The sequence below is a fragment of the Microtus pennsylvanicus genome, chromosome 7, assembly GCF_037038515.1.
Source record: "Microtus pennsylvanicus isolate mMicPen1 chromosome 7, mMicPen1.hap1, whole genome shotgun sequence".
Taxonomy (NCBI): Eukaryota; Metazoa; Chordata; class Mammalia; order Rodentia; family Cricetidae; genus Microtus; species Microtus pennsylvanicus.
The window spans coordinates 89,608,091-89,630,317 of NC_134585.1; the positions used below are offsets into that span (position 1 = coordinate 89,608,091).

General features: G+C 49.4%; 1 protein-coding gene across 3 annotated transcripts; it reads right to left on the minus strand.

Annotated features, from left to right (window-relative positions):
- Nucleotides 1–955: 955 nt before the first annotated feature.
- Nucleotides 956–20,878, minus strand: Pitx2 (paired like homeodomain 2). 3 transcript variants are annotated; one of them, XM_075981357.1, is made up of 5 exons: nucleotides 20,516–20,878; nucleotides 16,711–16,766; nucleotides 16,123–16,260; nucleotides 4,596–4,801; nucleotides 956–2,209 (listed from the first exon to the last, which is right to left on the minus strand). In XM_075981357.1, exons 2-5 carry the CDS (start codon nucleotides 16,754–16,756, stop codon nucleotides 1,646–1,648), a joined length of 954 nt encoding a protein of 317 aa, XP_075837472.1. In that variant the 5' UTR covers nucleotides 16,757–16,766; nucleotides 20,516–20,878; the 3' UTR covers nucleotides 956–1,645. The 3 variants fall into 3 exon arrangements, with proteins under 3 accessions (XP_075837472.1, XP_075837473.1, XP_075837471.1); XM_075981358.1 differs by lacking the exon at nucleotides 16,123–16,260 and having other exon boundaries at nucleotides 20,516–20,876; XM_075981356.1 differs by lacking the exons at nucleotides 16,123–16,260; nucleotides 16,711–16,766; nucleotides 20,516–20,878 and adding an exon at nucleotides 5,686–6,550.
- Between the last annotated feature and the right edge of the window lie 1,349 nt (nucleotides 20,879–22,227).

Below are 22,227 nucleotides of genomic sequence, written 5' to 3' on the forward strand. Positions count from 1 at the left end.
TTTCACGTTGAACAAAAAGGAGCTAAAAAACGCAGCAGCGCTGGAAGGGAGGAGGCCGGGGCTTAAAAGTTCTTTCCGACACTCACATGGACCCCAGTCCCTGTTTAGATGTCAGAGGATGGGGGAGGGCCCAAGCTGTAATTCATCTTGATTTGCTTCATTGTCCTGCAGTTTGCAAACTATAATCCTGTATAATTTCAGGAACAAGCAGGTTTAGAATTAATGGGTCAATATTATTTAAAACAAAACACAGGGATCATGACCTTTGCCTCAACTACATATTGCTCTACAAGACTCAGGAAACTCCACTCTCACCCTCCGACCCCTGGGTTCTTTGACACACTGAAACGGCTGGAGTTATTAGAAATAGTCTTTGTTTCTTTTAATGTCTCCAAAGGACTTGGAAATAGTAATACAATATAAATGAAGGATCTCTCTACTTAAGCCGCAGAGATAAACGTGGAGGCCTAAATATTTTGAACTGAAGGTGTTTCCTTGTGAATTTATTATAGATGTGTTCCTTCTAAGAAGTTTATGTATATAAACTGTGCATGTGCCCACTCCCGTATTTCTCCGGAACAGTTTACTGGAGGTGTGGTTTCCCCTCTGACTGAGTAAGCTAGGAATCATTCCAAGCTGCTTGAGGTACTTCAAAATTTCTTTCACCTTTCTGCCTTCTCTGGTATTCTTTGCTAACGACAATGGCATTTTATGGATTTAGGCCAAAGAAAAATCCAAGGCACACAGCAAGTTGCAGCCTCCCCACCTCCCCAGTGCCCTTCTTTCCCTCTCTTAGTTTCTGAGAAATGGCTAGACCTATGTCTAACTGAATTTAAATACTGCCTGTCTGTCTGACTAGGCAGGCAGAGGAAACTGGTTTGTTTAGGAGGCAGTGACTGAGGCACCCTGGCCAGGTGACAGAGAAAGGGAGAAAGAATCCAGACCAATTTGTATGCAGTATATTTTACTCCCAAGAAATAAAACACATTTTTTTTCATATTTGCTGAAAAGTAAAACGATAATATCGTACGAAATGTTATACACAGGATAGTTGTACATAGCAGTTTCAGAAACAATGCATCCACCAGAGAAACTATTCTAAAACTTATATTCACACATTTTTATAATAATAATATGTTAGAAACATACAGTGTGGCATTTAGTATATACATTCCTTTGCTCGCAAGCGAAAAATTCTAGCCGATTCTGTATAACATGCTTTCTTTTAGAGTCTAGACTTTAAAAACACTGTCGTGATAGTACTAACAACTGCTTTTATAAAATTAATTTGACATTTCGATATATATACATCCTTTCAGTCATTTTAATGTTAACAATGCTAAACTTAAAAAATAACAAGCTTATAGTAATGTTAAAATGTCATATCCAGTCAAACATTTGTTGGTGTACGCGGTCTCACAACTGTTGGAAATACTTTTAGCGAAAGATGTCAGACACTTGGGGGCGTTCCTTTGAAATCAAAGGCGCTCTCTTTGAAAATTCAGTGGTTTCTTCTTTTTCTCCGATATCTTCTTTCTCCTCTTCCTTTCCGTAGTGCGCACGACCTTCTAGCTCAATTCTCAGTCTTTCTGGGGCAGAGTTGCCCCCTCCGACAGTCCTCGGATCCCCGCGCGCTGGGTGCGGTTCACACCGGCCTGTCGACTGCGTACTGGCAAGCACTCAGGTTGGAGGCCGGGTTCTGCACGCTGGCGTAGCCGAAGCTGGAGTGCTGCTTTGCTTTGAGTCTCAGGCTGGCCAGGCTCGAGTTACAAGTGTCCCTATAAACGTACGGAGGAGTCGGCGGTGCGTAAGGACAAGCGGGCGTCGGCACCGCGGAATTCAGCGACGGGCTGCTCAGGTTGTTCAAGTTATTCAGGCTATTGAGGCTGGAGCCCGGGACGCCGGTCACCGCCGAGGGCACCATGCTGGACGACATACTCATGGATGAGATGGAGTTGGGCGGGGAGAACATGCTCTGCGACGACAGGGGGTTGACGTTCATAGAGTTGAAGAAGGGGAAGCTCTTGGTGGACAGGGATGCCGACGTGAGGCCCTTGGCGGCCCAGTTGTTGTAGGAGTAGCCAGGGTACATGTCGTCATAAGGCTGCATGAGCCCATTGAACTGCGGCCCGAAGCCATTCTTGCACAGCTCAGCCTGCTGGTTGCGTTCCCGTTTTCTCCATTTGGCCCGGCGATTCTTGAACCAAACCTGTGGTGGTGGGGATAAGGGATGAGACAGAGGATACAATTAGTTCAAAACTCATACAAAGTACTAGAAGAAGCCAACCCGGGTCACACTATTGCTGCCCCGTGTCCCTGCAGGCTACCACGGCCCTGCAAGCCACTGACAACAGTGGAAACAATGCATTGGTGCTTATTCCCGGCCTGGGTAAAGATCTGAGGCCTAGTTCGCTCCAGCTGTATCACAAAGCCCAGTAGAAAGCCTAAAATGGGCCTATGGGTCGCTTGATCCCCCACGTCCCCAACGTAGGCCCTATTTAGGGTCCAAACACTCTGTAAAACAAACGGGACCCTTACCGGACCTTGCAAACTTGCTTCCCCATTCCAAAGCTACAGATTCAGTGATGAGGACCCGAGGGACTAGGAGGGCACCCACTCTCCTCCCACACAGCCCCTCCCTTCCCTCCAGTACCTCCACTCTCCTCCCCCCTGCCCCCCAACGGATGCGACACCCTTCCTCTCCTAGAAAAACAACCAAATAAAAGGCAAAAGACCACCTACTTGTCTGCTCGTTAAATTTCAGGAGCTAGGCAAACTGGGAATTCTGAAACAGCTTGTCCCGTATCCTCCCTTTTTCTGCATTGTACCACGGCGCTCCCACCCAGGCCTCGCTAGCTATGGACTCAGCTCTGGACAGGACTAGTGCAGACTTTTGGCTTTGCGGGAGGCTACTCAAGCTGGCCAGCCCCCAACCCGCGTCTGGTGGCCCCGCCACAACCCCTCTTCCAATCCACACCGGGCCCCCGCCAGTCGTCCCAGACAGCGGCTTTTGTGTATTGGAGCAAGGCCTGGCCCAGCAGCCCAGAGCTGACACTGGTGATGTTTTACATTACACATCCCTGTCGCGCCCAGCCGTCTAATCCGCTTTTTTCCCCCCTTTTCCTTTCATTCTTGATTTCCTTTTTTCTCCCCCTTCCTCTTGCTATAAAAAGCAAGCCTCACGCACTTGGCGGAACAAGTAAGCTCCCGAAAGGCGGCTACTGGAGCGAGCACCCCGCAGCAGAGGAACAGGGCCGCAGAAAATCGGGTGGGGTGAGAGGCCTTTCCCCGGGGATTTCAGGGAAAGACAAATTGTGTCTTTATTTTAATTACTTGTCTCTTCTTCTCCAGGCCTTCTAAACTTTGACCAGGCGAGAAGAATACGTGCAAGGCCCGTCGTTCCCTGATGCTAAAGAGAGCTAAAGAAAGACTGACCTTGCTCAAAACCACGCGGCCCCAACGCGAGTGCTGGCTCCCGGCAGTTAAACTAAAACCCAGGTCTTCCCGGCTCCTTTATCAGCCGGCGTAGTCTAGTCTGTAGCAGGGCCGCACTGAAAGTGCTTAACTTCCCTCCGCTTTTGGGAATACACTTTGGTTTTTATTTTCGTTGTTGTCTAATATTCTCTTTCTTTTTGCTCCACTCCCCTTTGTTTTCTTTCCTCTACACAGACCGCGTTGCGTTTTATAAAAACAGCGATCTCTGTAGAGTCTGCTGGGTTCTGTTTTCCTCTTTCAGAATCCTAACAATTTTGGAAATTCCCACCAACCGGCGTTAAACAAGGATACTGCTACTTGGTAATTTATTTAAACATTCATTTTTTTTCTCGCCAGTCCGTAAAGGGGCAGATTTGCTACAGAGTAGAGGTAAGTCCTCTTTATAAATCTATAACTATAATTACTGAGGGGTGTGAGTACAGTCTTCAAAGAGCTGAACTCCCCCGAGAAGATAAATAAACCAAATTAAAACGTCTTTCTTCTCCTTTCTTCCTAAAAGTGCTAGTAGAAAAGTCATTACTTCCAAGGATTACAAAACTAGGTAGTAGAGAGTGATAGAAGTCTGAATGGCTGAAAAACCCGCCCTTGAAAAGACCTGTGAGCAACTCTTGCTAGCCGAAGGGAGAAAAAGGCTGGTCCGGGCTGGGCGCGAAGGTTCCCCATTGAGGCCAACCCTTGCGTGTTTCTGGAGGGTTTTCTTGTTCTAGGCGCACAGGTTGGAGCCTGTTCACAGCTCCTGGCGGGGAGGGATTTTATTGGCGCTCGTCTGGCGACGGCAAGCCGGGAACACAATGCCCTTTTCTGAGGAATGCCCGCGCGGCTCAGCTTGGGAGGGCGCCTGGTGGCCGGGCAGAGAACGGGCGAGGCTGTTGGCGCCTGCGCCAGGCAAGCCGCTCTGCCTGGGAACCGGGAGTAGTAACCCTGGGCACACTTGCCGCCTGGAGGCCTTGGGCCTTTTCTGGTAAAATTGCTTCCCACTAGTGCCCAGAGGGCGAAACTGCCTTTTCACCCACCATTCCTACCGCCACCCCCGATCTTCAGGGTCTGAACTTTGGTAAGGCCTCCCCTCTAGTTTCCCCAGACTGGGTACTGTCTCCTACCCGAACTCGGGCTTCCGTCAGGTTGGTCCACACAGCAATTTCTTCGCGAGTGGACATGTCTGGGTAGCGGTTTCTCTGGAAAGTGGCTTCCAGCTCCTGCAGCTGCTGGCTAGTGAAATGAGTCCTCTGCCGGCGTTGCCGCTTCTTCTTGGAAGGATCTTCGGCGCCCACGTCTTCATTCTTCCCCTGCTGGCCCTTATCTTTCTCTGAAAAAACAAAACAAAAAGAAACACGTACCGTTTCGGTCAGATTCCCACTTGCAAAACGGGAGCTCGAAACTGGATCGGGAGACAGAGGCGGCGCGAAGAGCCCGGTTGCAGAAGGGGGACTGGACTGTGCGCGGCGGCTCAGTAACATCAGGGAGCACTGTGTCTGGGGGTGAGCAGTGGAAGTGTGGGTGTGTGCGCCCCGTTTCCTCCCCTCCCCCAGCGCCGCACGTTTTATTTACGCGTTTATCTCACTGAGGCGGTACATTCATTTTTTTATAGCCTTTACTCACAAGCAAACAGCCCTCCTGAGAAGACACATCTTTCACGACACGTACATATACGTGTTTTACAGATAACACGCAGACACCCCCTCCCCCCAACGCTCAGATTTCCTTACGGTTTGGAAGGCTAGAAAAGTGGATGTTGGGATACAGGTAGGAAAGCAAGTTGGCCAGCTTTTCAAGGGTTAGGGAGATATGTCAAAGGCCTTTCTAAGTTTTAGAGATACTTTTTTAAAGGAGTGAGACTCTTTGGGAGATAAAAGTCAACAAGAAACTAGGGATAGAGGTGGGGCGGCCTCTGAACGCCCTTGGATGAAAATGCTGAGGCATTTGTGACCTAAGAAACTGAAGGAAGGCCAAGGTAGACACGGTAGCGTGTGCTGGATTACACGCGCGCCACAGGAACCAAGTCGATGGGGGACAGAATGAAAGGGACAGGGTCACTAGAATCCGGGCTCCCGGAAGTTCTGCGTAGAGCTAACTGAGCGACCACTCCCACCACGCCTCCCCCAGGAGGGGGCGACTTCCTTGGGGAGCAAGAGGACCAGGAGGCACCCGGGAGCTGGGCTCAAATGTCGGTGGTACAGCGCGGCGCCTTACCTGAGGCTTCAGGGCTGGAAGTATCGGAGATTGTATGTACCTCCAGTCGGTGTTTAGAGGAGTCCAGGGAGCGGGGCTGACCAGGGGCCAGGACCGAAGCCATGGCTAACGCCTGGGGATGGTGACAGAAGGGTGAGGAGGCGGCCGACAGCTTAGTCCCGGCTGCTCGGTGCTCCAAGGGCAGCGGGCCTTTCCTGCAGTTCATGGACGAGGGAGTGCGGCGCCCTAGGAGTCCAGGGCTACGGCCGGCCGAGCCCCGGTGGCCGCGAGTTCTGGGTAGCACTCTATGCGCCGAGTGTCCCCGTGTTAGCAGAGACGGTAGAGCAAGGGGACGCAACCCCTGCTGAATCCTCGAGCCAAATTCCCCCGGTCTTCTCTAGCTGCAGGCTCCAGCCAAGAGTGTTCGGCAGCCTTAAGTCAGGGGGCCAACGGAGACTTGGGGACGTGGGCAGGAGGGAACCGCTTCGAGCCTCTTTAGGGAGCCGACTTCCACGATCCAAAGCGAAACAAGAATGGGCAAAGACCCTTTTCTTGCCTCCCTCCCTCCCCCAGATACCCCTCCAATAAGGACAGTTACGGGCGCGCTCTGCCCGCCCCCCGCGCTGCAGCCCTGACAGCGATGTGTCAAGAGTGACAGGGACAGGTAGCTGATATTAGATCCCCCGCGGCGGCTGCAGCCGCCACGGCCACGGCGCGGGCCTCTGAGCACACCCTCCGCGGCGCGCACGCACACCCCCTTGGGCCGTCTAGCTGGAGCCGGGCCCCACCGCAGCTCAGCTCCAGACACCCCGGCGAGCGACCAGCAAGATCTGCGGCTCCGCGCTTCCCTGTTGGCCTAACATCTTAAAACCAGAGGCGGGCTTCCTGGTGGCGAGACGTCACTCTGCGGCGGCCCTCCCCAGCTCTCCCCGCCTCCGCCTCCTCCCAGACCCTTCTCGGGGTCGGAGTGACGTGGCTCCACACCAATCGCGAGGCCCCGAGCCACGGCAGAGGGATGGTTCTGTCTGCACCTATCAGCAGCGTGAGGCCCAACTAATTCCTAGCTGTGCCCACCCGGGCTACACAAGCGCACTCCTGGGAATTCTGCTCCCGCCCGGCCAAAGGCAACCCGGCTTTTGGTTAAAGGTCCCCAGAGAGAGGAGGCTTGGGGTCGGAGGGGTGGGAAATAAAGAAGGAAAGTCGAGGACCGATAGGTATATGGTTCTGCAAGCACCCCTTTGCCTTCCTTTTGTGTCTCACCGCATCCATTTCTACATCAGAGTTCCCCCGACACCCCGGGCCAGGACAGATGTGCTACCTAAAGCTATGAAGTTATAAAATCAGCAAATCACCTTTCCCATCTTAATTCCGCCCCCACCCCAGTCGCCTGTCAGGTGAATATCGTGCTAATCTAAGGAAGCTTTAATTGCAAAGAAGACAGTCTTGAAAAAGCAGGCTAATAAATTAGAGATCGAGAAGAAAATGGACCCGTCAAAAGGAAATTACCTTGACTTTAGTCGAACAACTGCTTGGTGGCTCACTCTGGATTTATACATGAATAAAAAAGTCGCCTCAAATCACGTCCTCGGTAATGCTTATTAGTCCCCAGACAGAAAACTCACAATAGAGGAGAAACCCTAACCCAGAGCTTTCGAAATGCTGAGAGCTTATCCATTCTACTTAACGTTGATTAAGACACATCCTAGATCTTTCGCATTCCTCGTACACTGTATTAAGTTCGTCCTAGCCAGAGAGAGCTATGCTTTAAATTCGACTCCCTTGTTTACTTTATTATCAATCAGATTCAAATCCAGGCTTTAGCCCGTAGAATCAACAACCTTGAGCTAATTATATAGAAAATATGCCTTAATGAATTTCCATACAATTAAGGACGTTGCCAAATGACCAATTTCAAGGATGATTTTTAACAATCATTTTCTTTTCCTAGGGAGCTCAAGGCTTTCTTGAATCATTAAAGTGCAAGGAGGCAGAAACAGTAGATTTGCGGCCGGCCGGGGGCAGGGGTGAGGGGGATGGAGGGGGCGGGCGCACCAGAGGACTGCCCAGCTAGGATAAGTAAAGTCTTTTTCATTTGTATAAAAACAAAACAGATCGCTTATGGAGCCATCAGCAATGTGCAACATTATTCCAAAGGAAAATTTATTCCAAAGGAAATTTTAAATATTTTTTTCCCAAAATTCTTTGTGGGACTGACTGGGAGAGAGGAGTCTGCTCAGTGTTGAAGCCCTTACCTAGCTCTTAGGAGGTTCGGGGTGTGATCTAGTCGAAACACACACACACACACACACACACACACACACACACACACACACACACACCCCTTTTGTCTCCTAGTCTAGGTCGGCTGAAGAGCACAAAGTAATCTACCCCTCTCCCCTGGTTTCTGCACTGGTGATTGTTTTACTGTGGAGCTAGTGTTATCATCTCTGAAAGTAATTTGTTTGACGGTACAGTCAATGATTTGCAACGCCGGCATAAGGAAAATTCAGTGAATTCCCTCCTAGCCCTTCCTTATTCACAAGGTTGGGGAACTTAGGCTGGCACTAAGCAGGTGAAGCTGACTACAGATATATTTATAACACTTGTCTCTCTTTTACTCCTCCCCCACCATGCTCTCAACAACCCTCCCATCTTAAATACCACCCAAAAGACCAATATGAGAATTATTTCCAGTCTCGCCACACCATTGTCAATCCATTCTAAGAATTTGACTGCTAGGAGAAATTTCTTCATAAGCTTTACGCCAGCATTCTTAATTTTTAACCGCTTGTTCTGCCTCACCCCGTTCTATGCCCATAAGCACACATTCATACACCTGCTGGGAGCAGAACACATGCCCTGGTGGCAGATCTGCACCCACTGGGTCCCATGCATCCTGCAACCTCATCACTAAATTATACACACGCCACCAGCAGTCTGTTGGTAAAGAAGGTTAAATTAATTTACATTCTACCCATTATCTGGTGCTTAAATGACGCATTTTATCCCTGAGATTTGGCGGGCCAATCTCCTTCTCAGACCCCACAGTGTTTCACTGAAGACAATGTTCTTACATTTGTAGTGGGTTTTATCTGATAAGACTCTAATTTGCTTAAGTCTTTTAAATAAGGGTTTTAAATGTTTCTAGTCATTTTCTTATTGAATTTCCTCTAATTCCCTCAAGATCATAAAGTATATGTGTAAAGTAAATATTTTCTCCCATGTACTTGCTAGGGAATGACCTATAACTAAGTCAATACGAATCTCTCCTGCCCAATATGTTTACTAATCATATTCTAGTTTCTTTTAAACCTTAGCACAACTGTAGGTGTCATAGTATCATAGCCCAGAATGCTTCATTTCAGGATGGACTTCATTGCATCAAAGAATGAAAGAGTCTCCACTTGGAGAGGCATACTCGTCTTTGCCTCAAGGTATGAATCCTGACGTGTCAGACACAGTGTTATATTTTGTTGGTGTTGATTTGTTTGTTTGGTTTTGAGGCTAGAAACATTTTGCAAAACTTGATTTTCTGTAGAACTGAGCAGGTGCAAAGAGTCATATATTTAAGATCTTCTCGCATTCAATGCAGAGACTTTCAGCTTAAGCTCTGACCGGTCCACTCTTCTGGTAGAACATCCATATGGAAAAACACACATGAGGGGGACTTCACAAGACCTCCCCAAACGGATGGAAAACCCAAGGATAAGTGGTTGATCCTCATAGTGCCAAATTATGGCAGATTTGGGAAAGGTATAGATGTACAGATAGCCAAGTCTAAAGAGATAAACATTTTAGATTGCACGGAACCATTGAGGTCAAGAGATTAAAGATGGCCAAGCAGTAAGCGGAGAATGCTAATCAAAGTTAAACCAGAATCGCATATCACTGAGGTATGTTCATACATACGTCTGTGCACACACATGTATGTACATGAGCATACACAAACAACTGATTCAAATACATTTTAAAAAGTATTTTTCACAGTCAGCTGACCCTCTCCTACTCGCTGTATATATGCCAACCTGTCCTAATAGGATGTCAGCCTTCCCAGGACCATGTCAGAGTAGGTTATAGACATGTGTGATGGAGACCATGGAATGCTTTGCAATGAAGACTCAAGGGTGGTGACCAAGTTTGGAGCTGTAATCAACTATTTGAGATTTGTAGACAGTCACGGGTGACATAGGCAAGAAGTTGAAAGTCAAATCATACTTTAGGCAAGTTCAGTAGTACAGTGAACCCAAGTGGGTTCTTCTTGGTTGACTTTAGAAATGATGGTGACTTCAGCCATCATCAAAGAAATTTTCTATTCAATAAACAAACAAAAAGGGGGGGAAGGTATGGGGGAGCCTGGGTTCAGTCATGTGTCTTCCTTGAGGCCAAGGAAAGGAGGCCTAGTGTCAGGAGGCACTAGTGGTCAAATCAACTGGGTTTTCTTGCTTACTTCTTCAAAGCAAGACCCTCCGGGAGGGAAATACGCGACACAGGGTCAGGCATGTCTTGAGCTGGTATTTGCCACCGATTACCCGTCTTAAAGTCTTATTTAATTTCACACTCTTTAGCGTTAGTTGAGCAAACTCCCTCCGGCCATCCTACCCTGGTGAGTGGTAGGACTGGGCAGTCCCTTTTGGTGGAGTCTGGGCTCGGACTCAATCAATCAATCCTCCAATTTTGTAAAGATCTGCTCTCAGAATTCACCTGGAAGACGGCTCAATTAGAGGGCTCGCAGAGCTGTCAGGCCATAGGGAGGTGTGTGCATGTGTGTGTGGGGAGGTGAGGGGACTGCTGCATAGCCCGAGGTGTCTCAAGGACCAGGCTTGGCCAGAACATAGCCACGTGATGGGCAGTGTGTGTGTGTGTGTGTGTGTGTGTGTGTGAGAGAGAGAGAGAGAGAGAGAGAGAGAATGTATGTGTTTGTGAGTGTGAGTGAGTGAGTGTGTGTGTGTGTGTGTGAGAGAGAGAGAGAATGTATGTGTTTGTGAGTGTGAGTGTGAGTGTGTGTGTGTGTGAGAGAGAGAGAGAGAATGTATGTGCTTGTGAGTGTGAGTGTGTGTGTGTGTGTGTGTGTGAGAGAGAGAGAGAGTATGTGCTTGTGAGTGTGAGTGTGTGTGTGTGTGTGTGTGTGTGTGTGTGAGAGAGAGAGAGAGAGAGAGAGAGAGAGAGAGAGAGAGAGAGAGAGAGAGAGAGAGAGAATGTGTTTGTGAGTGTGAGTGAGTGTGTGTGGGGGTGGTGTGAGACACAGAGGTCAGAGGAAACCTGTCACCGGACCTGGAGAAGAGGCTTCTTCTTCTCTCTTTCAACTGAGTGGGCTTTATTAACATATCAGACTTGAAAAGATCCCTCCACACACCCTTGAAAGTGACCACCCCTCTCGAATTGAAAGCTTCAGCGGGGATGATCTTTCTTGCTCGCTAAAGGCAACCCAAAGCTCGGGCTTGCTAAAAGAGAGGATTCCCTTGTGATCACTGACAAGGCAGCCCCATATAAAACCATACTGCGTCTCTGCCCAATCATACTGCGTCTCTGCCCGACCATCTCCAGTTTAACTGTTCAACCTCTTGAGGTGCTTTGGGGTGACAATCTAAGGCAGCATCAGGGTGCCACTGGGAGAATTCCCAACTGCCCAGTGAGAAAAGAGGAATGATTGAGGGGATGGACGGGCGCTGACACTACTGACCCAAGAACAGCTCATGCCCTCTTGTTTGCACCTGAGCCTGGCAGGGTTACTAGGCTCTTATCTACTCATCGTGTTACTGACCTGGGAGATTGGGATAGTTAAATGCGACTTAGAGGTGAGGAGATGAGAGAGAAGGAGAGAAGAAAATAGAAACAGTGAGATAGGAGAGGAAAAGCCGAGAAAAGCAATGGCAGGAAGAGAAGGAAAATGAAAATAAATATAGATATCCAGGTTTGGAGAAAGGGAGGTGTAAGGGACTAACTGAAGTCACTTAAAAAAATAATTGGATTAAATCAATCCTCTCTCTCCAGTTCATGTTCACCTCTTTTTCCTATTTCTCTCCCTTCTTTCTGTTTTTTTTTTTTTTGGTCTCCCAGACATGCTGGTAGCTAACATTCGGCATTAGTTGCCATGGTGACCATAAATCACATAAATCCAAAAATACCCACCTATAATCTGAGATGAAGCTTTTATTTCCCTAGCGAAATAATATTTTAAAAGCTGTCAGCTGACAAAAAAAAGGAACCCACCTCATTGTAGTAACCTTAGTAATGTATTACTCTAAAGATTTAAATTAAAATGTCAGCGCGCCCAAAACATGCTGGGAGAATCTTGGGCACTCCGTGTCAGATCCTCACAAAGAAGTTGCCTCCATCACTCCTGATGGTTCTTCAACACAGGCACACACTTGTGCCGGTGCTTGCTCCAGTGATCTCTTCCTTCCGCCTAACTGCTTTAGTCTCAATGGACTCTAAAGCACTGGTTAGTAAGAGAAGGGAGTGTCCTGTTGAGGCTTCTTAGGGACCTTTTGTGTCGCACGTGGGTTGTTAATCAATTTGGGGGTGGGCGATTGTTGGATGGCTTTTGGATGGGTACATCTTAAAGAAGTTTAGTGGAAAGAGAGAAGAGCGGGAGAGAGCAAAGCTATATTCGGGAGGACTGAGCAGTCAAGGGTTTGCATTAGCAAAGCCCAGAAAGGGTGGGTCTCACCTCCTATCCCTGCCTTCTTTCCCAGGGGAAGAAACTTTTCCAATTGAAGTCTCTGGGGAGGGGCCTGCGGCTGCAGTTGGGCCTTTTGTCTTCTAACTTGGGCTTGTTGTCTTTTGCCTATCTTGGATTACAGGGTATTCGCCTAGATGAAGAGCCATTAATTACCCATTCAGTCAATATTAGGAAGACGACAAAGCTTTTTACATAGGATTAAGAAGACATCAGATTGTTCCATTAGTATATTCCTGCTCACGAATAAGCTTTCGTTATACATTTCCTTTTCCCCGGAGTCGCTCTAACAACTGCTGCATATATTAACAGCAGTCTGTGAGGAGAGGAACAGCCTAAGTGGTCTAAAGAAACTTTCCGTGAGAATGGAGGCGGCTGGGAGGAACGCCACCTGCAAAGAACGCTCGCTCACCGGCCACCCCCTGATCATCAGGGACTAACTACCTGGACATCTGGTACCAGTTCCCGCTGGGGCTGGGGGTTGGGAACCACAGGCAGAGAGGCGGTTTCTGCCCAAATACTGCAGGTTTAATGGTGGTGGAGGTGGTGTCCAGTGGGGGAAAGAAAGTAGGTAACCACAACCATCCAGTTCTCCTGTCGCTTTGCTTTTCTCAAGCCCCAGGTCTCCTGGAGTCAGCACCTTTATCTGCCTCCTACTCACAGCCAAGATTTCCCCTCTTTTCCACAGGTGACCTTTTTTTTTTCTTTCCTCATGGCTCAGATCCCTGACGCAGGCATCACCATTTTGCATTTTTTGCTACAGCAGGTTTAAGTGGCTTTCGTCAGAAAGTTTCCCATTGAAGTGGCTTCATAATGGCCAAGAGAAACCGAATCGTTTGCGTTTGTGGCTAAATTAGGAGTCCACACAGATCGAGCTTTGCCAAGGTTTTCTGACTGAGTGGGGACCCAAGAGGGAAACTGTGCCCAGTCGAGGACCAGAGTTTACCCATACTCTTCCAAAAGAATTGAGCTGGCACCCTGGGAGATGGGGCATGCGGGGACACTGCATATCAGAAGTGATCTTAGCGTTTCCTTGCTAGGCGGGGAAAATCTGGGGCTTGGTGCGATCAGAATACTTTTAGCCCAGCTAAAACTATTTAAAATTCAATGGCATGGCTGAGGGTAGGGGGTAGTGGGTGAAGTACCGGTCGCCCGTCCCAGGGCAAACTGGACAGGCTTTGAGGCCAAGCGGGCAGCGCTGTGGGCTTTCTGCTGCCGTACTCTACAGCAGCGATTCTCAAACATTCTGCTCTCTGTTCTCTTCCTGAAGGTCAAGACCAATTTAAGAGTTCCTAAAAAACTCCGAGAAGTCCTCAGCTGGCCTCTGGTCCCTTCTGAAGTCCTGGCCAAAATACCTCCCTCTCCTGGTGCAGGGCCATCTCTCCACTCACTCACTTTCTCAACTCCTATACTGCTTCCAGAGATTTGAAGCTGATGGTGGGCTTCTAGGAACCTGGCTTAGGTCAGGTGAGAACTGGGGTCTCCCTTAAGGAGCACAGGGTTTTGAGGGAGGAGAGATAGGTGCCATCATTGACGATCACGGCTCTCTCTTTGTCATTGCATGCCATTTAAAAACATGCTTTTCTTTTTCAAATAAAAGAAACCTTAAACGTACAGAAAATAAATCCGAATTTGAAGTTTGCATTTTCCATAAATTATTTTTATAATACCTAAAAGGTACTTAACTCTGTAACCCCTCCCCCAGCAGTGACTGGGGGCTTTGCTTACTTGTGTATGACATTTTTCGATCTATCAATTCTCTCTCTCTCTCTCTCTCTCTCTCTCTCTCTCTCTCTCTCTCTCTCACACACACACACACAAAAACCAGTAAAATTATGGTGTTCAGTTCAGTATCTCTTCCCATTACATGTCTCTTTTAAATTAATGCCATTAAACACATTTGAACAGCAATTTTTCTCGTCGGCCCTTAGAAAAACAGATGTTTTGGTAATGTGGGGATTTCATACAAGCTCTAAAATAATTCGGCCTCCAAGTAAAGGCCTCTCTCTCTCTCTCTCTCTCTCTCTCTCTCTCTCTCTCTCTCTCTCTCTCTCTCTCTCTCTCCTTCTATCATTTTCTATTTCCTTTCTTTCCCCTATTATCAAAAGCGAATGCCACGGCACTTGGCAGTGGAGACTCCGTAGGCTCCGGACGCGTTCTGCCCACCTACAAGGACCTTATACCACCTACGAGGACCTTATCCCACCAAGGACTCTTTGAAAGTCTATCAGCTCAAGGCGGCCACCTAGCCTTAGAAACAATTCTTTGGGTCAACGAAATCAGGGTTGGGGGTGGGGTCGAGGCTTCGGGTCACGGGCTGCAGGACGTAACTTGCCCTCTGTAATGCGGAGGCCGGCCCGCCCCCTGCGAAGCCACGTTCGAGCTCCCCTGGCCCGGTCAGAGCTGAGGCCGAGCTTGCACAAAGCATTCTCCCCGGGAGTCATCGCTGCTCTTGATTTTTAACCATATCCCAAACATTCTCCGGTCTAATAATTTATTTTTACGACCGATTATCAAACAGAAGAAGAATTTAACACAATCTTAATGACAGAAATCACCCGACATTATCTCTGCATTGCCCCTATTTAACCCCTTGGGGTTAATCCCGGACAAGTGAGCGTTTAACTGGCCCAGCAGGATGACTGGGGATGTATGCAGTGTCCGGCGCGAAGCTGCAACTTGTCTTAGGCGGTTTATTTCAACAAACGCTGCTTTTCCTCTTAGATACGTGAAGAAAGCCTTTGTTTTTTCTTTTTTTCTTAGTAATACTTTTTGTTTACTTCATGGGAGTTCCAAATTTCCCCTCTGGCACACATTACCTTGTGTCCTTACTCTTTAATCCGGAAGGAGGGGGTTAGGGGCCCGAAGGCTGTGGGGAGTTTTATCTCCTCACACTATCAAAGGTCAACAACCTCCTACGGTTGGGCACTTACTTATTACGGAGCCTGGAAAACCCGGAGAACAGAAAAACCATAAATTCGCATTTTACATGTATTCCAAATGAAGGCCTGTCTCTTATTTACACAATACGTTATCTAAGGACAGGTTTCTATTTCTCCAAGGCCTTGGCTGTGTGTGGGAAACATTTTTTAACCTTTTACCCAAGCCTGCCGACTGGTCTAGGATGAAATCAGCCAACCAAGGAACCACATCATCCAAGCCCAAGACCTAGAAGCTAGTACAGCAGCTGGGCTCTCTGACAGCTCGCAATCCCAGCGGCCCCCGTGTAAGGCGCACAGTTGCTGTCTCGGCCTCTGCAGGGCTGTCGTCCTTACCCAGACCCTCCGAAGTGAACCTTCAACACAACTTTGCAGCCTGTGCCTGACGCGAAAAAAAAAAAAAACAAAAAAACAAAAAACAAAAACTGCACCCACCCGCCTGGGTGGGGCATGGCAGTGAGCTTCAGGGACCGGGTGGGCCCTGGTGGTGCTGCGTGCAGTGGGACCGGGCGAGCGACAGAGGTCGCTGTTGGACCACTTTGCACGCCAGCTGCAGCCGGTCGTGGTAGGCTGGGGCGTGCGCAGGGGATCAGACCACAGGGAGAGAGAAAAGGGAGAGGTGTTGGGTCTCAGGAGTGCAGTATAATTTGTGGAAAGGAATTAAAGTCCCTGGGTCGGCTGCTTCGCGTTCTACCCAGAAGCCAATTGTCTAAGTTCTGCAGCGGGGACACACCGGCTCTAGCAGCTTCGCCCGCCAGGGCTTCAGCCAGGGCTTCACCGGAGGCCCAGAGTCCCGGAGGCGGGAGCCGGGCGCGCGGCCTGTGCTTCCCTCCCCCTTACCATTGGCGCCGGGATGCTGCCGCGGGAACAGCTTGCTGCTGGCTGCCTCTTTCCGGCTCTCGGGAGAGTCCGTGAACTCGACCTTTTTGATTTCGGAGTCTTTGGAGAAGAGACATTCAACAGCCGCCGGCTGCACGCCTGGGCCACGAGTGCGCGCGCCCCACGTGCGGTGGCAGGGGATGCCAAAGGGGGGCGGAAAGGCGCCCCGGGCAAGGGCCAGAGTTAGGGGGATGAGGCCGGACGGAGGAGAAAGAAGGATAGAGAGCAAAGACCCCGTTAGAGAAAGAACGACCGCATGCCCAACCCTCGGAACCCCTGGCAACCCAGTGCGGGCAGTGTACTGTCCCAATGCCACCAGACCGGCAGCCCGGAGGAGTGTCAGGGCAGGCCTTGTTGGATCACCTGAGCCCAGACCTCCCCCAAAGGACAAGGCCTGGGCTGGCCTGCTAGTCTGATTTCCTTTTTGGATAAGCCCTCTGGAGAAAGCTCTAGTTGCAGGGGGCCTCCCTACGGAGCCCCTGCCTCTCGCCGCCATAGCTTGGCGCAGTCTCCCTTCCAGGGACCCCGGCAGAAGAAGTGGGCTCTTACCTAATTGTACACACGCCGACACTAGTTTGCGACAATTGGTCTCCATTCCCTGTTATCTGCAAAACAGAAGAGAGGCACGACTTTGAGACGTGGTGGCCCTCGGGAGCAAGAGGCTCAAAGGCGGCTACTTGTGGGGCGGTCAGGATCAGCTCCAGCTGTTAACCGCCTACTAGATGCTGGGGTTCAGGGGCGCTTCTTCCGCCCTAGAGCCCCTGGGAGCCGAGCAGCTCTTCCCAGCCTCGAATTCAGGACTCGCACCGATGTTTACCTTGAGGGATTTATGGAAAGGCCCAGAGGTTAGAAGGCCTTTAAAACTGCAGGCTTCTGGAGAAGCTGCGGGGAGTATGTTCAAGGGCACCTAGGAAGGAGAACAACCTTAAGCTTATACACAGATTGAAGGTGGGCAGAATGGACCTCTCTTCAGAAAGATCACCATTCAATACGGTGCTAGTCAGTCTGAGCTTAGCAAACATTTACAGAAGGCCAGAAACAGCTTGACCGGTCCCCCCAAAAGCAACTTTCTCTCCGTTTTCTGTAATTTTGAAAGAAAGGGAATCTCGGCCAAGGGTGCTCCAAGAGCGAGCTGAATTAGGGCCTCTCATCCACCAGGAGCCGCGTTTCCATATTTAGCCACACTTTTCCCTAGAGGTACTCATCCAGCCATTTATTTACCCTAAAGTATGATTTAAGATCGTAGAGCTGAGATACACGATGGGCTGAAGGAGACCGGAGACCCGGGCAAGCGTTCTGGAGGGGCCGCCAAGTCCAAAGCAACAACAGCATTGGGGAGGCTGCTCCTCCAGTTTCTGCCTTTCCCTGTCTCAGGCAAGCTAGATCCTTTTCAAATTTCCAACCGCAGCTCAGACAGCCAAGCTTTTGACGCGGCCCCTTTTCTTTGCCACAGGCAAACCGGGAGAGGTGGGTGGCGGAGGGCTAGAAGGAGTGGTTGCTTTCAAATCAAGAAAGGAAAGAAGGCGCTGGGCTTCTCAAGCCCCTTGAATCTCCGCTCCTGACTCTTGCTAACCAGGGTACGCCTGCAACCGGAGGGTCCATTTCTCCTAGAGCCCAGGGCCAGAGATGGGAGCAGGCTTTGCCAGGCTGGTCGAGGGGGCAGAAGCAGGCCTGGGAGCAGTGGGCCGAGTTTTGGCCAGAGTTGCATTTCCACGCTCCTCAGCCTCCACAGGCTCTAGGGGACTCTGGCCAAGGTCGTACTGCCTGGAGGAAGGGCCGTCCGATGTGGAGGCCTGGGGATCCAGGAGTGGGGAGCCACACGCACTTTCCCCCCCACATCAGCTAGTGAGCGCCGGGGTGGGGACTCTGCCGATCCTTGTGGACCCGTGGGCCCAGAAGTAGCAGTTTGGCGGCTCCAGATTTAGCGATTCTGCAGTAAAATCACAGGATTAGTCCCTGATTGAGATGTCTGTTCGGGAGATATTACAAAATTCATTATCACAGCTTTCTACTAACTCGATATGAAGTAACACAGATGGGATTTTATTAGTCCAGACTTCAAATGTTTACTTATGATAATTTCGAGGGAAATTTGCATGTCATCATCATTTCGATAATCTTTTTTTTTTTATATGTCTGAACTGGCTGCATTATTAGCCGGTAGCCACAGCACTGCAGATGGCAACTACAGACAATTTTATTTATTTATTTTTTTAAGGACTGAAATACACAGCAGAGAGAGAGAGAGAGGCCTGATCCCTGGGTGTAAAGTCAGTTCCTACACGTTCTCCCCTACTCTCATGCTTTGGTGTTGAAGACCAAACAAAGCCATAGGAAGCAAACCTCCAAGAAGGGGTAGACTTCAGCCCAGGAATGAAAAGAAGATCAAGACAGTGTTCCTTAGTTCTCTGCCACATGCCCTCGTGACTTTGAGATGCATTTTTGCAGCAATCCAAGTCCCGAGTCCTGAACTTTAATTTTATGCTCCATGTAATGACCAGGCCTAATAAATGGGCTGAGTCGAAATAATTGAGGGAGGTTTTTTTTTTTCTAAAAAGAGAGACGGTCAAGTCTTATCTGCTTATACTTAAACTTGTCCTATCAAGGCCGCTAACGTGTGACCAATTTCACTGCCAGATTACAACAATGGTTTCGATGGCTAATCTCAACATTGTAGATAGGAGACTTTCCCTGATTTGAAGTTATTCTCATGCCAGAAGTTCTCATTCTGGTTGGAGTTTGTATGCCAAGCAATCTGGCTTGGGTCAACTTCCATTCTATACCATGATCATGTTAAGAAGCACTACACAGCAATCAGCACGCCCAGTACCACCCTCGCCAGACAGACAGGCAAGCCCTCAGACATAGAGCAGTTTGCTTACAATTAATTTCTCGTGAGCAAACGTCAGAAGGAAACCGTAGAAGAAACCACGGTTCTAATCATTCAAAAAAAAAAAAAAATCCTGCCCCACTTCACCCCTTCCCGTTTACTTTCTTATGCCAGAGCAGAACCATTTCATGGAAAGCTGAAAAATAAAAAAGCATGAGGCCATATGTTTTAAATGAACTAAATTGGTGTGATTAGCCAGTAAATTAATTTGCAGTGGGTAATCATTTAAGGAAATTAAGGCACCACTCTAAGACAGCTCTGCATTTTGCCAGGGCCTACCTTTAAAGCTCTGTGGAATCTGTGCTTCGGGAGCATTGGAAGGGGCAGCTGCACTCAACTTACAGGACAAAGCAGGGCAATAACTTAAAGTAGTTTTGCTGAGGCCAAGCAAAATGTCCCTTAAGCGAAGTAACTACTTAATTTTTTTAAACTGAAGCTTGATTATAGAAATCCCACGCTCATTTTCAGTCACATGAACAAGAAGACAAATCCTTAATTCATTTTGGTTACGAGCTTTATTTTTGTGAAATTATTGGCATATGCATTTTTGGTGAAGTTGCCTTCAAATGATAGTTGATTTGATTAGAACATCTTTAGTTGTGATTAATGGTCTGAAAAGGATACAAAGAGACCTCTTAAAATCAGGTTACTTGTTTGTTAAAATAGTTTAGAATGCACGAATGCCTACACTGCAATTCATAATAGCAGAAGTTTTCCTGCATTTTAATTTGTCATAATAAAATACAGTACTCCTACGTAACAGAAAGAAAATGTCCCAGGTGCTCGGACATTTCGATTTCTAAATTGTTTTGGGAAGGTGATTAAATTGGAATAAAAATACCCTATTTCCCCCGTTTGGAATCGCATCTTTTAGTTAGTTCCCGGATGCAAAACAGTTGCCTCCGTGCATCCAGTTAAAATGCATCTCCTGATGTAGAAGATTGTAGTTGACTGGTGATCAATTTAAAGGATTTATAATCCGAAGTAATTGTGCGGGTTTGGCATCTAGGCCTGGCTCCCAGGTAATTCGCTTGGGCCTTGGAGGTCACTAACTGCCAGTTAAGATGGAATCTCTTTTTTCCAATGGGTAATGATGGGAAGGGACTAATCTATTCCAGTAGCTGAAACTTTGTAGCCGGCCCTTTATCTTGGGTCAGCTAATCCTCGGCCGGAGGATTTCTCCCTATCCTGTGGGCATCGAAATTTCAAAAAAGATGTCTCGTTTTTTAATGCCAGCCATGTCTGGCTTCCCCTAGACTTCAACGCCCGGCGGGATTGTTCTAGTGTTGCGCCTGAGGACGAAAAGGAACAGGGCTCTGCAAGATCTGTTTGCCAACTGCACTACCTCGGGAGAAACAAACCCGGAGAGCCACAAATCACACAGGGCGGAGGTTCTCCAAAGTGGAACAAATTTCCAGACTCGCATTATCTCACAGCTCTGTGGGAGAGAGGGCCTCCACTTACCGGCTACTGGAGAGAGCGGCTGTGTCCGCGTCCCACCGCTTCCCAGGGTGACCGCCAGGCAGTGGAGGCTCGGGCTGCACAGCCCGCGCCGTGGAGCGGGCCTTGGGGGGGGAACCGCCCGGATCGCGAGGTGCCAAGTTCCGAGAGGGTCTATGCAGGGGGCTGTGAAAGCTAGCGGACGCGGACAGTTTCTGTCTGCTGCTCTCCAGCTTTCTCGCTCGGTCTCGCACTCTCTTTCCCCTCCCTTGCTCTCATCCCTCTCTCTTCCCTCGGCTCCGACTCCGTGTGCGGAGTGACGTGACGTCAGCAGAGATTCCACCAAACTCCAGTGAACAGTGGCGCGCGGGCGGGCGGCCGAGCCTGTTGTGCGCTGGGCGATCAAGGAGCGAGCACAGCGCTTGGGCCACTGCGGGGGGAGCGTGCAGGGGCTACCGAGGGGGACGCGGAACGACGCGGGTTGGGAAGTGAGGCCCTTGGGCCGGGGTGGCTGCGGCCTGGGACAGAACCCCGGGGGAAAGGCAGCCGAGCAGCGGGGCTGAAGGCTTCGGCGGGAGCTGACCCAGTTGCAAAAACGAACACTCCAGCTGGGGAAGGGGGTAACGAAGAGGGAGGATAGGACCGTAGGGAAAGTAAAGGATCGCGCATCAAACCCCAGGTCCTTCTAAATCTGAGTAGGAGGGCTAGAGCCTGGGGAGTTCGTAAACCCGCGCGCTGAGCAAAATCTGGATTGCTCAGGGACAAGGAAAGTGGCCCAGCGTATGAAACAAAGGGCCGTGTGCCTTGGTTTGATCGGTGTGATGCTTCGGGAGAGTGGGTGTGTGAGCGCGTGACCTCCTTTCGGGCCTGCAGAGTCCAGGCACAGAGTGACTGCAGGGACTGTGGGAGGGAAGGGAGAGATCCACAGAGGGCAGCAGCGGAGGTGGGTGGGTGGATGCGGATGCTGTGGGGAGGAGGAGATGACTGTGAAGAAGTTGGAAAAATGGGGTGAGCTAGCAGAAGGTGGGAGGACCACAGCAGAGACACACACACACACACACACACACACACACACACACACACACACACAGAGAGAGAGAGAGAGAGAGAGAGAGAGAGAGAGAGAGAGAGAGAGAGAGAGAGAGAGAGAGAGCGATCATCAAAGAAAGGCCTGGACTGTCACCGAGGCAAGGCTAGGGCACGGTGTCTGAGGTCAAGGCGGGTGGATCCCAGCACTCCCACTGTGAGAGCGCAGGTAGTAAGGGCCACAGGCCTGCTCGAGTTCGGGATGGGATCCACTGCTCAAGGCTGGGACTCTCAGAGTCTAGAATTTCCTCTGCTGTACCTACACTCAATAAGTTCACTCCGGGTCACAGATATCTCATTTTTTAAAATGACGAGGTTAAGGTTCCTGACTGAGAGTGGTATTAAATTGCATGGGATGGGGGTGGGGAAGAAGGAGGAAGCCCCCTCCCCCCCACGTGTGAGCGTTTGCTCTTAAAAGTCTGGAGTATTTAAGGTTGCTGGGGCCATTCCTACTCCAAAAGTGTGTCCTACTTCTAAATCCTTATTTTCTGATTTCCGAAGGAGCCTGTATTTTGGTACCGAGCAGGGTATTTTTGCACGGGTCTTGTCTTTGGGTGGAAGGACTATAAATATGACTCGCTTGGAGGACCAGGTGTGAAGGCGGCTGCCAGGCATCTGGGACAAATTTCTGTCGATCTCAAGGTCATCCC